General features: G+C 43.9%; 1 protein-coding gene across 1 annotated transcript in view; it reads right to left on the minus strand.

The window, feature by feature from the left end:
* Nucleotides 1–3,289: 3,289 nt before the first annotated feature.
* Nucleotides 3,290–13,844, minus strand: part of acap3a (ArfGAP with coiled-coil, ankyrin repeat and PH domains 3a) — a 59,036-nt gene continuing 48,481 nt past the window's right edge. The window contains exons 11-23 of the mRNA XM_070968130.1: nucleotides 12,972–13,023; nucleotides 12,499–12,599; nucleotides 11,826–11,937; nucleotides 11,390–11,598; nucleotides 10,317–10,386; nucleotides 9,809–9,903; nucleotides 9,486–9,703; nucleotides 8,411–8,500; nucleotides 8,074–8,163; nucleotides 7,693–7,919; nucleotides 6,875–6,984; nucleotides 6,575–6,685; nucleotides 3,290–6,488 (exon numbers count right to left, since the gene is read on the minus strand). Coding sequence (XP_070824231.1) covers nucleotides 6,341–6,488; nucleotides 6,575–6,685; nucleotides 6,875–6,984; nucleotides 7,693–7,919; nucleotides 8,074–8,163; nucleotides 8,411–8,500; nucleotides 9,486–9,703; nucleotides 9,809–9,903; nucleotides 10,317–10,386; nucleotides 11,390–11,598; nucleotides 11,826–11,937; nucleotides 12,499–12,599; nucleotides 12,972–13,023 — 1,633 coding nt within the window. The 3' untranslated portion in view covers nucleotides 3,290–6,340. The remainder of the gene's footprint in view (nucleotides 6,489–6,574; nucleotides 6,686–6,874; nucleotides 6,985–7,692; nucleotides 7,920–8,073; nucleotides 8,164–8,410; nucleotides 8,501–9,485; nucleotides 9,704–9,808; nucleotides 9,904–10,316; nucleotides 10,387–11,389; nucleotides 11,599–11,825; nucleotides 11,938–12,498; nucleotides 12,600–12,971; nucleotides 13,024–13,844) is intronic.

Consider the following 13,844-nt stretch of genomic DNA (forward strand, 5'->3'; position numbering starts at 1 on the left):
ATTATGTTTTTACATAAAAAATGACAATTTAAAAACATCACATTGTAAAGATTAAACCAGTGATTCTGAACTTTTGGGGCTCATGACCCCTTTGAAAAAAACAGTGTTTATGTATTTATTTAGTTATTTAAAAAAGACATCTCCCCTCTAAACCTCTCGCATGTCTCATTTCATTTACTTTCATAATAATTATTACAATTCTAACCTTTATTTAAACAGGGGATACCCATATTTCCACAAAAGGGGGCGCTGTTGTTTGAGCTACATGTTGTGATGCAGGTCAGTGAACAGGTCAGTCAAACTCCACAGAGACTTCTTACTGCATGCGTAGAAACACTGACAATGTTTATTTTCATCCATCTCTCATCAGTATTCCTGCTCATTCAGATATATTAGCAATTTTGCTTCTACAGCATGTACACAGTAACATAAGCACTGCATTTCATAGTGGTACAGCAAAGTACATTTTAACAAAATATTCTGAAGACTACACCAGCGTAGTCCAGGCAAAAGAGACGACACGTTTCACGACAAAACCAACTGCTCATCAGGAAAATAACACTGCCACTTCAAGGTGTTGATGTTGATGATGATTAATGATGATATGACACTGAATTCAAGTTTAAGTATGAAATATAATGAGAGTACATGCATGCATGACAAACACAGAACAATGTATTTATGTAATGGATTGATCAAAGTCCTTCAATGAATCAAACATTTTGATCAGGATGATGAAAGTGATGCAGCAAAACAAATTCATGTAAAAAAAGAAAGAACAAAACAAGTGCTCGGCATTTAATTAAAGGTTTCATCTACTGTACAAAAGCAATGCTATATTTATAAAAAGCATTTCAGAGGAAAAGGCCAGCAGATCCTCATTTCAAAATAAAAGCTTGATCTAAGAAGGGCACAGGACTCTTGCAGATATAATGCAGTTATTCTAAACACTGAATCTCAATGAACAGCTTCACAAAACCGCCACTTTTCCTTCACTTTTAAGGTGAGTGTGTGAATTTCTCTGAGGAATAAAACAGGCGAGTGACTTGTTATGATGAATATGTGATCCCCCAGGTGTGACTGCATCAGGAACGTGGCTGCTGCACTTTTCAAGTATCTGATTTGCTCCTCCGCAGACGCTTGGCGGACTACCTGAAGGAGTGCCGGAAGTGCACGCTCCTTCGCTTCAGCTTCTCCGGGTTGTGGGACGCCATGTGAGAAAACTCTCTGAAGATGTCAAGGTACGTGGCGTCTCCTGCTGGAGAAAACAACGGGAAATACTGATGAAAATGATGCCGCTTGGGCACAAGACCTGATTTGTCACAGACAGAAAAGGCCTGACTTGCTTTGAACGGTCAAAACATCTTTTATATGACAGTTTTGAATAGAAGCGGCGAGGGAAACAGAAAGCAGAGGAGGCCTGGGTAAGAAGAAGCCTCATGAATGGAGGAGAGAAAACAGGCGGAGGCACCATGAAGCTTTTCCTCTTTCAACTCTCCAAATTCTGAGCCTTTGCTTTTCTTGTGGCCATGGTAACCGCTGAATCCACCGGCATGACAAAAGCAGCCGAACCCTTTTGTGTCCCATGAGAGCTCCCAGGCTCGGCTAATTAAAAAGGGGAAGGAACATTCCCGGCTTTCCCTGTTTATGCATGTGTGAGAAAGAGACGCAGGCCGAGAGATCACCGAGTTTAAGGCTTAAACTCAATGCGGCTTCTTGGTAACACTTTCTTTTAACCTGCTAAGTTGCACAGTAGAACACTGTATCACGTAGCTGTTGGCAGATATCAGGGTGTTTGTTATGAATGAGTTTTCTTTTCAAGACGCATTTCACTAATGTTACTAATTATTTAGATCATCATCCAGATTTGTGCATAGAAAATATATAACCAGAGTATAAAATCAGACGTTTTGATGTAATTAAACTACCTGAGAGTTTATACGAGTACAGCTGAAATGATTCATCGATTAATCAATTAATCAGCTGCTTTGACGATCATTACATTTCATGGTTGCAGCGCTACAAATGTGGCGATTTGCTGCTTTTTCTTTTAATGATTTGAATTCATTTTTAATAAATCTTGTGCTATTGGTTGGAGAAAACAAGCCTCCGCCACAGTTTGTAACTCACCAGAACACAATGCAGTGCAGCTGTAAGCAGATTTAAAGGTATTTTCAACATAAGACCTCCTGTCAATCATCTTTAACAGGTGATGTAGAGGTGGAGAGTTACTGAGTACCTGTAAATACTCAAGTACCTCAATACATTTTACCCTACTTTATACTTCTACTCCTTTACATTTCAGATGGGAAGTAATGTGATTTTTGATCCACTGCATTTATCTGAATTCAGGTCTACAACAAACGGTTATTTTCTATTATTCCCATTATTTTCTGGAGTCATTCCATCTATCAAAATGTCAGAAAATTGTTAAAAATGCCTGTTTTAACTTCCCACATCATTCAAATGTCCAGTCAACAATCAAAACCCCCCAAATATTCTGTTTCCTGTCACATATGATAAGGAAAGTATAAAATCTTCACATTTTTGCTCGATGCTCAAAATGCTCAAAATTTGCTCAAAATAGCTGTCGATGAATTTTCTGTCCATCCATCATCCAATCAAATCTTGCAGCTGTAAATTAAACATCAACTTGTAAAACACGATTCATCCTTACAGATCTTAACACTTATGTCATTATGTTGATTAATGTAGCACCAATCATGATTATGTCATTAATTAAGTAAATATTCATGTACGCATCCGTTTCTTCGCTCTCGTGACGACGCCGTCAGGCGATGAAGGCCGAGAGATGCAGCGGAAAGCTCCGGAAGAACTCTACAAAGTGGACCTGAACTTTGTGCGTGATCATATATCATCAGACATGATTGTGTTATCAATCATTCATACTGTTTCTGCTTCACACGAGCAGTTACGACTGTTGACAAATATGTTAATAAAGCCTGAAAATGATCTTATATCTGTGTACAAACACATCACAGTGCTCAAAAACACTCATTAATATCTATAAACTGCTTGTAAATGCTAAACGAGGGGATTTAAAGCAAAGTTTAATATTAGAACTATAGAATATAACGATTCTTCAGCCTCAGTGGAAAAATATTCATCTGAAAATCAAATATTAATTTCTCTCCATGCATATTTAAACACACTCTTGTTCTAGTTTCCACCATAAATATGTTATAACGCCACGCTGTGAAAATCAGACACAATCCATAATTAGCGCACCATGAGGTGAGAAGTCTGTTAGTGCTGTTAGTGCTAAAAGAAGAAGGAAAGGAGCAAAGGGAGAGGTCAGCTTTCAGCCACATCGTCCATTTATTTTCAGTACCACTTTAAAGAAGACACTGGGAGAAAAAAGACGCCATGAAAGCAAACACAGGCAGCAGTGTTAATACGCAGGTACCGTATATTTAAAGACAGTTTTTACAGATAACAGTCAGACAGAGAAAATACACCAAAGTTAAAAAATGCATGTTAGAAGCAAGCAGTTAAAGTGTTAATAGTTTTTAGTTTATGTACACAACAGTCGACTTGTTGACCTCACGGTGCAACACACAACCCGCCAACGGCTCGACGCAAGTCAGTGTGAGCGACGACGCCGCTCATCGAGGAAAATCTGCGTCCGGTTCAGGTTGGCGCGTCGCTGCTTCAGCTCTCACACAAAGTACTGCACGAGCTAAGAAAAGGCTGGACGCTGTGTTTTCAAAGTGCTTCGAATCCATCGCCGACGAGCAAGAAGGGAAGAAGACGAGCGAGCTGCTGCGTCCTTTAAAAACACACCTGACCTGGAAGAGACTTGGAAAACTCAGGTTTGGGACTGTTTGACAATTATCCGCCATTTAAGATCATGAAATTTGGTGGCGTTCAACTTTGAGTGAGCTCGAGCTCATGAACTGGAGCTGATGACCAACAGTGAGCTTGACCGTGAGGACCTTTAACCTGCTCTGCCGGAGTCCAAACGGCTCCATTAGAAAGCGCCGGTTGTAGAGTTAAGAGGAAGGAATCGACGGCACAAACAGGCCTTTGGGTGACGCTCAACTTCACTGATGTAATGACTTCCTGTAGGTCACTGCAGCTACTGACGTTCATCAAAAACAAGGTTTTCAGGGTTCAGCTACTCCTCATGCTAAGAAATTAACATCTCTATGTAGATGAGGGTCCAAACTAGACGTTGTGAGTCCCTTCTGATTGTAAAAATCCCTTTTTGGAGAAAGGAGCTAAAAACACTTGCTGGCTCTCTCAGAAACTGTCTGCGGTCTTTGGCTTGAACTAAACCCCAACAGTCTGCAGCGTCTGTCAAACACGAGCAACATCTTCAGGAAACCGCTTCTTCTTTGGGATAATTCAGCCTCAGACAACATCAAAAAAAAAGCTCATACGAGCATCCAGCACTTTCTGGATCACTGCCAAGTTACTGTAAGCTGACAAGGAGGTCAAACTAAAAGCACTCGTTAGGCCGAACATGATTTTACAGCTTAAACGAGATCATTAAATACAGTTCCGGGCAGCGACCGGGCCGCCGTTGTTCATTGTCATCAAGCTTTTTGCACGAACACCGTCAGCCAATGGAAGATACTGAGAGAGGGGGGGTTCAGTCTGTTTGCATCCATTTCTTCCATGCACGGTTGTCATGATTTTGGCAGTTTATAATATGGATATTAACATTATTCAACAATACTAAATGTCAATTATTCACATACACTGGGCACAGAAGTAAAGCAAAGCAAGAAGGAGACCTGGGCAACATCCACCCATGCACTATAAACAAAGAGCAACTCTAACAGAGGCCTAGTCGTGATGCATTAGATTACTATTAACAAATATCTTAACAATACAAATACTTACAAATACTGTATATACAGTAATACATGTGGCCTTTATCAAAAATGTCCATCTTCCACTGCAGTATTAACCCAAGTGATCATATCTTGGAGTACTGGCTTTCTCATCATGAGAATATAATACTGGCGCTGTGTGTGTGTGTGTGTGTGTGTGTGTGTGTGTGTGTGTGTGTGTGTGTGTGTGTGTGTGTGTGTGTGTGTGTGTGTGTGTGTGTGTGTGTGTGTGTGTGTGTGTGTATATGTGTGTGCTCAGCAAAATAAAATCTAACAAAATATATCCAGCTTAAAAAAATACCATCTGCAATTGCTGTTTTCAACTTAATACAAAAAATACAGAGTATCCGTACTGAATTAATCATTGCACTATTGCTCCGGAAGTTTCATCATAAATAAAAGCAAAAGCATTTGAACGTGTTTCCAAAAAAAAAAAAAAATTAAGAGCAGAAACAAAAGTCAGATCGCGGTTGGTAGTAAGAAAAAGTGCATAATTTCGCTTTTGATTAAACGTAAAAGCTTTACTCAATCGACCTCTGGATCAATACGGAGCAATGATTCTTCCTCTGCGATCATTAACTCTGTCACAGCTACCGCCGCCTCGCTTTCCCCTCACGCCTGCCGCCATGTTGAAAGCTCCTCGACTGCTTCGTTTTGACGTGAGAGGAGCCGCATTTAAAACTCGCCAGAGATGCTGAATTCATCCAAAACTGAAGTTTTAGCTCCATGATTGGATGTTTTGTGCTGAAATGCACCATGGGAGTCGTAGTTAAGTCGTTATGTACGCAGGCTTTTTTCATATCTGGTATTTTTTAATGCAGCTTTTAATCTTTTAATAGTTTCGTAGCATCGAGCGCCCAGAGGAGCTCCTCCCACTTCAATAACACGAGAATAAGACCTCAGTCACATGATGACATTAACCGCAGCATCGCTGGGACACATGAGCTGAGGCAGGTCTTTGGTTCAGAGCACCCTGTTTCCTCTAAAACCTCCAAATAAAAGGTCAAAGTTGTTCCCGTACACACTGCTGATGACTCTACTGGTGGTCTACTGATTGCTTGACGACAGTGCTGCTGGATAATCTTTAAAAAAAAAAGTGGCTTCCCTGGCAGTGATTGGTCAGCTCTGCTGCGTTTGGGCTGGCGAGCGCCTGACGAAGCTCATCTACGCTGAGTTTCTGGCGACCGTCTGACATCATTAAAGGAGGCTGACAATGAGTTTGTGTGTGATCCTGAGTGAGGAGCGGAGCGCCGTGGCGTAAAGTCAGGAGACCGTGCCGGGGAGAGGAGCTCTCCACTTATTCTGATACATCTAACGGAGAGAAGAAGTTAATCTGGTGCTGAAAAGTCCCTTTAAGACAAAACAAGTGGAGGAAACGAGCTTGAAGCACGAGCGCCCCGACATGTGTCTCTCAGTCGGTCATGTGTCTGCTGGCACCCCAGCGCTGGCTTTACGCTGCACTTCAACCTGACCGGACCTGACTAGCACTCGGCTATATTGAGACAGATAAACTCCTGAATGCATTTCTTATACTGCTGCTCAGTGGGGCTGCTGGCTGGGTATTGACCTGGTTGTCCAAAGGGTCCCTCCGACTCCCGCATCTCCTCGTTCATCCTGGCCAGACGCAGCCTGAAGGGAACGAGAAGGAGAATTTTAAAAATCCATCCGAGGCGGAGCTTAAAAGACTTACATCAAAATTAAATAAATCAACACACAGCGTGACGATGTCTGCGTTGGCTTGCTGTACGGCTATACTCAAAGGGTCCTGGCCGTCCTCATCGCCGTCATTCTGTGTCGCTCCTCGTTTTAGGAATAAACACACCTGCCTGAAAACACCAGAGGAGCAGAGATCAGTCACAGCAAATCAGATCATTGTCAGATTTCTGTGCTACCTTAAAAAAAAAAAAAGCTTTGGACGTACGCAGTGAAACTTCAACAGAGCACGTTTTTTATTGAGACTCAAACGCTGCCAATGCATCCTGGAGTAAACGGCTCCTTGGTGCCTCATGACTCACCCCGTGTGTCCCAGATATGTGGCATGATGCAGGGGGCCCCTCCCTCTCGCGTCTCTTTGGTTGACGTCAGCAGCGTTCTGGAGCAGGAACTCGCAGGCGATCAGCGAACCCTAAAATAAAATTAAAAACGACCCGGTTTGTTTGGCGCTGACGAGGCTGTAATATTTTGTCTAATATCTGGACGTCAGTCTGGATTTGTTGTGGCAGACTTGCTTTAGACCGACTGACCTGCAAAACGTTGCTGCAGCGGATGCAAAAACAACTATTTCCTGCGTGCATCGCTCACTGACGCCAGCTGAGTGTCATTAATCAAACCTGCTGACTGCTCTTTCTGTATTTTGGGATTTAGTCCCCACACTACTAAACCGATTACTGAGCATCTGTAATGAATCCATTTCTCCAATATCATTGCAATATCCTGACATTAGTGCCCATGTAGCATGAGCCAACAAAGACTGGAAACACTGGATCCTACATTTCCCATAATGCAACAGCATTTCACATGACATCCTTTCTGATGGGTGAAGACTCCACACTCACTAAAGTGTTTGTAACACAGGCTTTACCATTAAAAATTTAAGTCTCTCAGCCCAAGATGACATAACCCTGATGATATCACTATGACATCATCTGGGTTATTTTCACAAAATTAAAATAAACTCCCCCAGATCCAGTATTTAATCAGCTGTTTCCACAGGTGAGAGGTGCTAAACACTGACCTTCACGTCTTTAGGACATGAGACCTTTAAGTCTCTTTACTAAAACATCACCTGAGAGGACGGATATGACTAATTTCTGGTACCGCTCAGTCGACTCACCCCAATCACAGCCTGAATGAGGGGCGTCTTTCCTTCGTCCTCATCGGTGACCAAATTGACATCCGCCCCGTGGGCTAGCGCTTCAGCCATGACGGGCAGGTTGCGGGCTTTCGAGGCTTTGTAGAGCAGCGCGCCGGGGTGAAGGTCCCTCACGTCCTCCGGGTCCGACGTCTCCGGCTCAGCCTCCAGCTCAGCTTCGCCACTCGAGTCCTCCGACACCTCGCACTCTGAGGACAGGGTAAGGATGGCAGCACAGGACACACGCAATGAGAAAAGTATTTCACCGGACGCAAATGTCATCACATAGAATCTTATATCACAGCTTGTCCTGTAAGTTAATATCCAGGGACCATCTGCTCCACGTTCCTGCACTGGACTCACCCTCTGTGACGCTGTCCACCACCGAGCCAAACACCAGGATGTCTGTGCTGCCATCTGTGCTTCCTCCCAACCCGCTGTCACTGCTCAGGCCTGCCGGACCGGGAGACGCCAGAACATGGACACATTAGTTACCGCTGTCTCTTTCTGGCTCGTCTGGTTTGTTTCACAGACACAAAATTGTGCAAGTACAAACAAAACAGAATCTCAAGCGTGTGATCCACAGTCTGGGCAGCAGCCTATTGTAGTTAAAGGCTCGAGTATCTTGCAGTGGTCTGTGAAAGTGAGAAAAATGCCTTTTTTTTTTGGGAACAGATTGTCAAAATGGTGAGCCGCTTACTTCGAGGTCCAGATCCTGTGTCGAAGTAGGAGAAGAGAGAGTCCAGCTCATCAGGACAAAACAGGGAGTCTCGTCTGAACTTAGCAGCTGCTGTGAGACAAACAAAAAGACATTTGTTTAACCTTTATACAGACCGAGCCTCAGTTTGTGCCTCGCATGTATTAACATTAGATTTCAGTCACAGCATCTAATTTAGGTAAATACTAAGAATATGAAAACCCCAGCAGGTACAGGTTTTCCCTTTCCCCAAAGCCCATTTTTCAGCCTGTGTTTGTTGACAGTGGACACCATTTAAATATGCTGAATTAGCTCTTAGCAGCTCCTGTTTGTAATGCATTCATGAATGTACAGACAGCTACAGCTGGATGAACCTGAAACTGAACAAAACTCAAAAATGTGACGATTCTCAGGCAAGTTCTGGATTATAAGCAGTGTCTATTCTCTCTGATTTCTGAGTGGCTTTATGGACATTTGTTCGCAGCAGATGTTGAAGATAATCGTATCCTGGAGTTTGTTTTGTCTTTGTGCCACACAAGAACAAATATTTTTAATGGTGGAGTGCTCTGAACTGTTTTAATCACGCTGCCTATTCATGTTTCCATGTGGATGCTCCTCCGTAAATCAAAAACTTGGCGTGAGACTCTTACTTTCTTCAATTTCCTCCAGTCATTGCTGACCTTTCTTTACCACAGTGGAGGCGTATCACATCCACGGCAGCTTCTCTGTCATGCTGACTCTCAGGAACCTAAAGCCGTTCACCTGCTCCACCTCAGCTCCACTGATTCGGGTGCTAAGAGTTTTAAGCACCTTAATTGCCTCCATGCGCGGTGTCCTCCAACAGCTGACAGTGCTGGAACAGCCAGCGGGCAAACGGCCCTTTCACCTCATGAAGTATCCCTGCTTCAAGTCTCTCCCTCACAGTCTGATCTACCCCAGTGTAACTGATAAGATAAACAGTGTGCCACTTCTGTCAACGGCTGTTTTTTGAATTGGATTAGGAGAAGAATCAGGCGCTTAAGGCTGAGACTTGCAGCACATTCCTCAAAAAGCTCCACTCTGTGATCCATTACAGTACCTGCGGAGAGGGTGGAGGGGGACGTGCTTCCAGGGTCTTGTCGGTATCTTCTCCGGGTTTTCGGTACCGTGGTGGCGCTGTTGTGTCTCCGACACTTCTTCACGCTCCACCGCCGCTCCGACTTCCTCTCTCCGTTGATGAGAATCTCTGTGGAGCACAGCTTCTTCAGGAACTTCTTCTCCACGTACTTCGCCTTAATCCAGGCCTCCTTCTCCTGCCTGTAAGGGACCAAACAGCACATGAAAGGCTCGTTCAGAAGTAACAGACAGAAATCATGCGTGAGATCACACTTGTATTCGTTTATAGTTAAGTTCTCCTCCTACCTCGAACTGGACGGTAGTGGTTTCTTTAGGCCTTGTTCTTGGTACGAGCCTTCATAGATGTGGTTGATGACACTGTTTCCAAGCTCACACATTAACTACAAAGACAAGAGACACGATCAATGATCTGCACACTGAGGCTGACTCTACAGGAAAAAAACGTATTTACTTTTTGTCTGAGAGTTAGACGAGAAGATTGATACCAGTCTCATATCTGTCTGTTAAACATAAAGCTAAGGCCAGACGACCATTAGCTTAGCTTAGCATAAAGACCACACCTCTAAAGCTCACTAAATTACATGCTATATCATGTTTGTCTGATGTTTTTTTCCGCTAACCTATTACACAGCCGAGCTAGTCGCTTCACCCTGCTTCCAGTCTGGATGCTAAGCTAACTGTCTCCTGGCTGCACCTTCATGTTTGAATTTCCCAAAATGTCAAACTATGCCTTTAAGGCAACAAACTGACAGTTCAGCCTTATTCCTGAGGACACTGCTGGGACAAACCGTACCTTCAATAATTCTGGTTCCCATGAGTCCAGTGTGAGCGAGCGAACCTTCGAACAGTGAACTCCGAGACTCCTGCACAACAAAAAAACACAATTCAGACAATTCAGAGGTGAAAGACGTTGACTTTGTTATGACTGTGAGGCAACAGATGGTCGGCAACATGACAAGAAATCTCAGCAGCTTGATTTCTTTTCGTTTTACAAATGAATAATACACCACGGTGTCGCATGGTAACCTGGTCTGAATAGCTGCAAGTGATCGAAAATCACAAGAGTGCTATCCCGAGGGACATGAGAGGAGCCGCTCCCAATGTCATGCAAATGGCTAAGTTCCTCTGATGAAGCTGTCTGGAATCCAGGCAACAGCGATACTGTCTTTCTCCCCTCCGTCGCCCTTCACGGTAACAAGGACGAGCCTCGAAAGGGAGCATGAATATTCAACAGGTGGGAACGCACGCAGGGACGGGGGGCTCGCGTTGCATAATCAGCACTGATGATTGCAGCTCAAAAATAACACACACGGCTCCTGAGGGAACGTTTTCCCCAGCGGGAGCTCGAGAACGAACCTCGATGACGCAACGGCGTGATGTAACCGAACATGAGCGCGGGCATTGGCATAACTGCGGCACGGTTACCTCACCACATGAATTGAACTGTTCAGTCTGCCGCCATCTTTATCTTCTCACTTCCCTCCCTCACTGAAACTTCTTGGTCAAATCCAATAAGCGACATGCTGCTCTTTAATCCCCTCACAGCGTGTGTGGCAGACCGTGCTCGCTGCCTTTAAAAGCACCGCGAGGCCAAGGTAACAGACAGCTGGCACCACTTCCTGTCTCTGGCGCCAGCACTCACACAGCACATGGCATGGAGGACGAGGTAATCAGATCTTCTACTTAAAGGCCCCCTCCATTGAAAAATGTGCAGTCTGTAAAATGATAATCTACTAAGTAACTTCAGCAAGCATAGTCGTAGATAATAGTAGCAGAAAATACTCAAGTACAGTGCTTAAAACTGTACAGAGGTGCAGCCATTTTTTAAGATTAATGTGAAAGGCACACATGTTTTCTGGACTCTACCTGTGGATGCCGGAGCACTCGATGCACAGCAGGATGCCCAGGTTGATGGAGGCCCAGCGGGGGTCGGCCTGGCCGCAGTCGCAGCACTGCTCATTCCCCGGCAAACACTGGATCCGCTGCAGGATGGTCTCGCCTCGGACGCTGCGTTCCCGCGGCTCGCTGGCCGAGTCGATGCTGCTGGTGGACGGAGAAGCTGTTCTGTCCAGGTGCTAAAAGTAAAAAAAAAAAAAAAAAAAAAGCAGATTTTTTTTTATCATTGACAGAGCCAGGCTAACAGGCTAACCCCCTGTCTCCAGTCCTTATGCTAAGCTAACCATCTGCTTGCTTTAGCTTCATATTAACTGTACACATGAGACGTGGTATTAGTCTTCTCATCGAGCTCTTGAACAGGCTATCAAATGTGTACTTGTACATGCTTTGTGACCCTGTGACTTACCTCGATGTAGTAGGTGTCTGGGCTCTCTCTGTAGGCTGAGGCGATGCTAGCTTGAACTGCCTGAATCCACGCTTGTCTTAGCTTTTCAGACTCAGCCTGCAGCATACAGCTCCTGTAAAACAAACAGCGAACATAATCTACCTAATCATAATGTTAACCATGTTCACCTTCCTAGTTTAAGATGTTAGCATGCTAACATTTGCTAATTAGCGCTAAATACAAAGTACAGCTGTGGATGATGTTAATGATGGAGTGAGTCAGTCGACTAAGCGGCACCAGAAATTAGTCAAATGAAGTTTTTTGGTTTTTTTTTCGGTAATAGAAGATCCAAATAAAATATCTCATGCATATTTTGCAGTTAATGTGATCAGAAACTGTATTTCTGTGCTGAAATGAGACCTGCGAGGTGGGTGAGATCTGCTTTTTTGTTATTAAAAGCTTACGCGTACCCATGTTAGCATGTTTGCTCGTTAGCACTAAACATAAAGCACAGCTGACGGGAATCTCATTAGTTTCTCAGGTGTTTGGCCATAAAATCAAGTATCAAATAATTTGCAATTTTGACCTGATGATGGCGCTAGATGCAAAGCGAAGGGATCGACCAACATATCACAACACAACATAAATATCTGAACCAAAGTGCTCAGCAATCCATCCAACAGTGAAGTCTTACTTGGAAGGGGAGACGACCTCAAAGCAGAACCTCCTCTCGATGTCCTCACACGGTTTAACCGAGCACAGCCGCAGGTCTTCCACCACCACCGTCAGAGAATCCTGCTAAAACACATCAAAACGTCTCATTTCTCTGCTTATCAACAGCCTCAACACACAGCACAAACACAAAGCAGCTGTTCCTCCTCGATAAGACGTCTCTCCTGCTGGCTGGAGGCTCCCTGACCATTCAATATTTACGCACACTGACGTCAAGCAGAGAATCGAAAATAACCTCGCTGTCGGCTCCAGACTGAGCACTCGCACCAGATCAGCAGAGATCTCACAAACATGGTCAGCGAATGATGATGGATTTCGGTGACTATCGCCATAACGTTCAAAACCATTCAATGCTCCCCCATTGAAGTGCTCTTAACCTCTTAGAGCTCACTTTCCCCGGGGGAAAGCTGATAGCTCCAAGATATATGGACTTGCCTTGAGCTTCTTCTGATACACCAGCTGACTGTTCTGTATGGAGAACCACCGTCTAGAGAGAGAGAGAGAGAGAGAGAGAGAGTGGGGGAGATAAATACATTTATTATATTATAGATGGATATCCTCCGATGTTAAAGGGTCAGCGTGCAAAAGGGGAGCGATATGGATAGCAGTGATCAGGGCCGGGTAAAAGCATCCAGTTAAATGGGCTTGGCTCCCGGAAAAGCGACATCATGAGAGATGGATTTATGACATCGCTTCACATCACAGCCCCACTAACCTCCTGAACCAGGCTGACAAATCTGCCAGCAAATGAGAAACTGGTGCCCTGCATTATGTCGCTCACAACAATATATAACAATATTACTACTATATTGATAATTATTGACAGAATCAAGACATCCCACCCCCCTCCTCGTATAATGTTACCTGCATCTTGTGTTTTTACATTTTGGCAGACTGGCACCATTAAAAGTAAGACAGATTAGCTATTAGCACTTCACGTTAGCAGTGGACTCCTGGGTGTGCAGATAACAAGCACCAGATTAGCTTGATGTCGAAGAAAACTCAAAAACGTGATGATTTTTAGGCGAATTCTGGAGAGATGAGGAGCGTCTTTTTTCTGAGGATTTCTAAGCGGATTTATGGACGTGATGGTTGCAATGAATCAGAGATAATAATATCCTCTGGATCTGTAAGTCACCCTGAATCTAAGAATATGCATATTATATCTCTGAGCTCAGATTTCACTGAGTTATCAATCAGAGATTGAGCGCAATCTATTGATTACTTCTACACAGTTCACATAATTGAAGGCACACCAACACATATATTGTATTTAGCTTTCTTAGAGTAAGAAGTTAGAGTTAGATC

This window comes from Chaetodon trifascialis, chromosome 8, assembly GCF_039877785.1.
Source record: "Chaetodon trifascialis isolate fChaTrf1 chromosome 8, fChaTrf1.hap1, whole genome shotgun sequence".
Taxonomy (NCBI): domain Eukaryota; kingdom Metazoa; phylum Chordata; class Actinopteri; order Chaetodontiformes; family Chaetodontidae; genus Chaetodon; species Chaetodon trifascialis.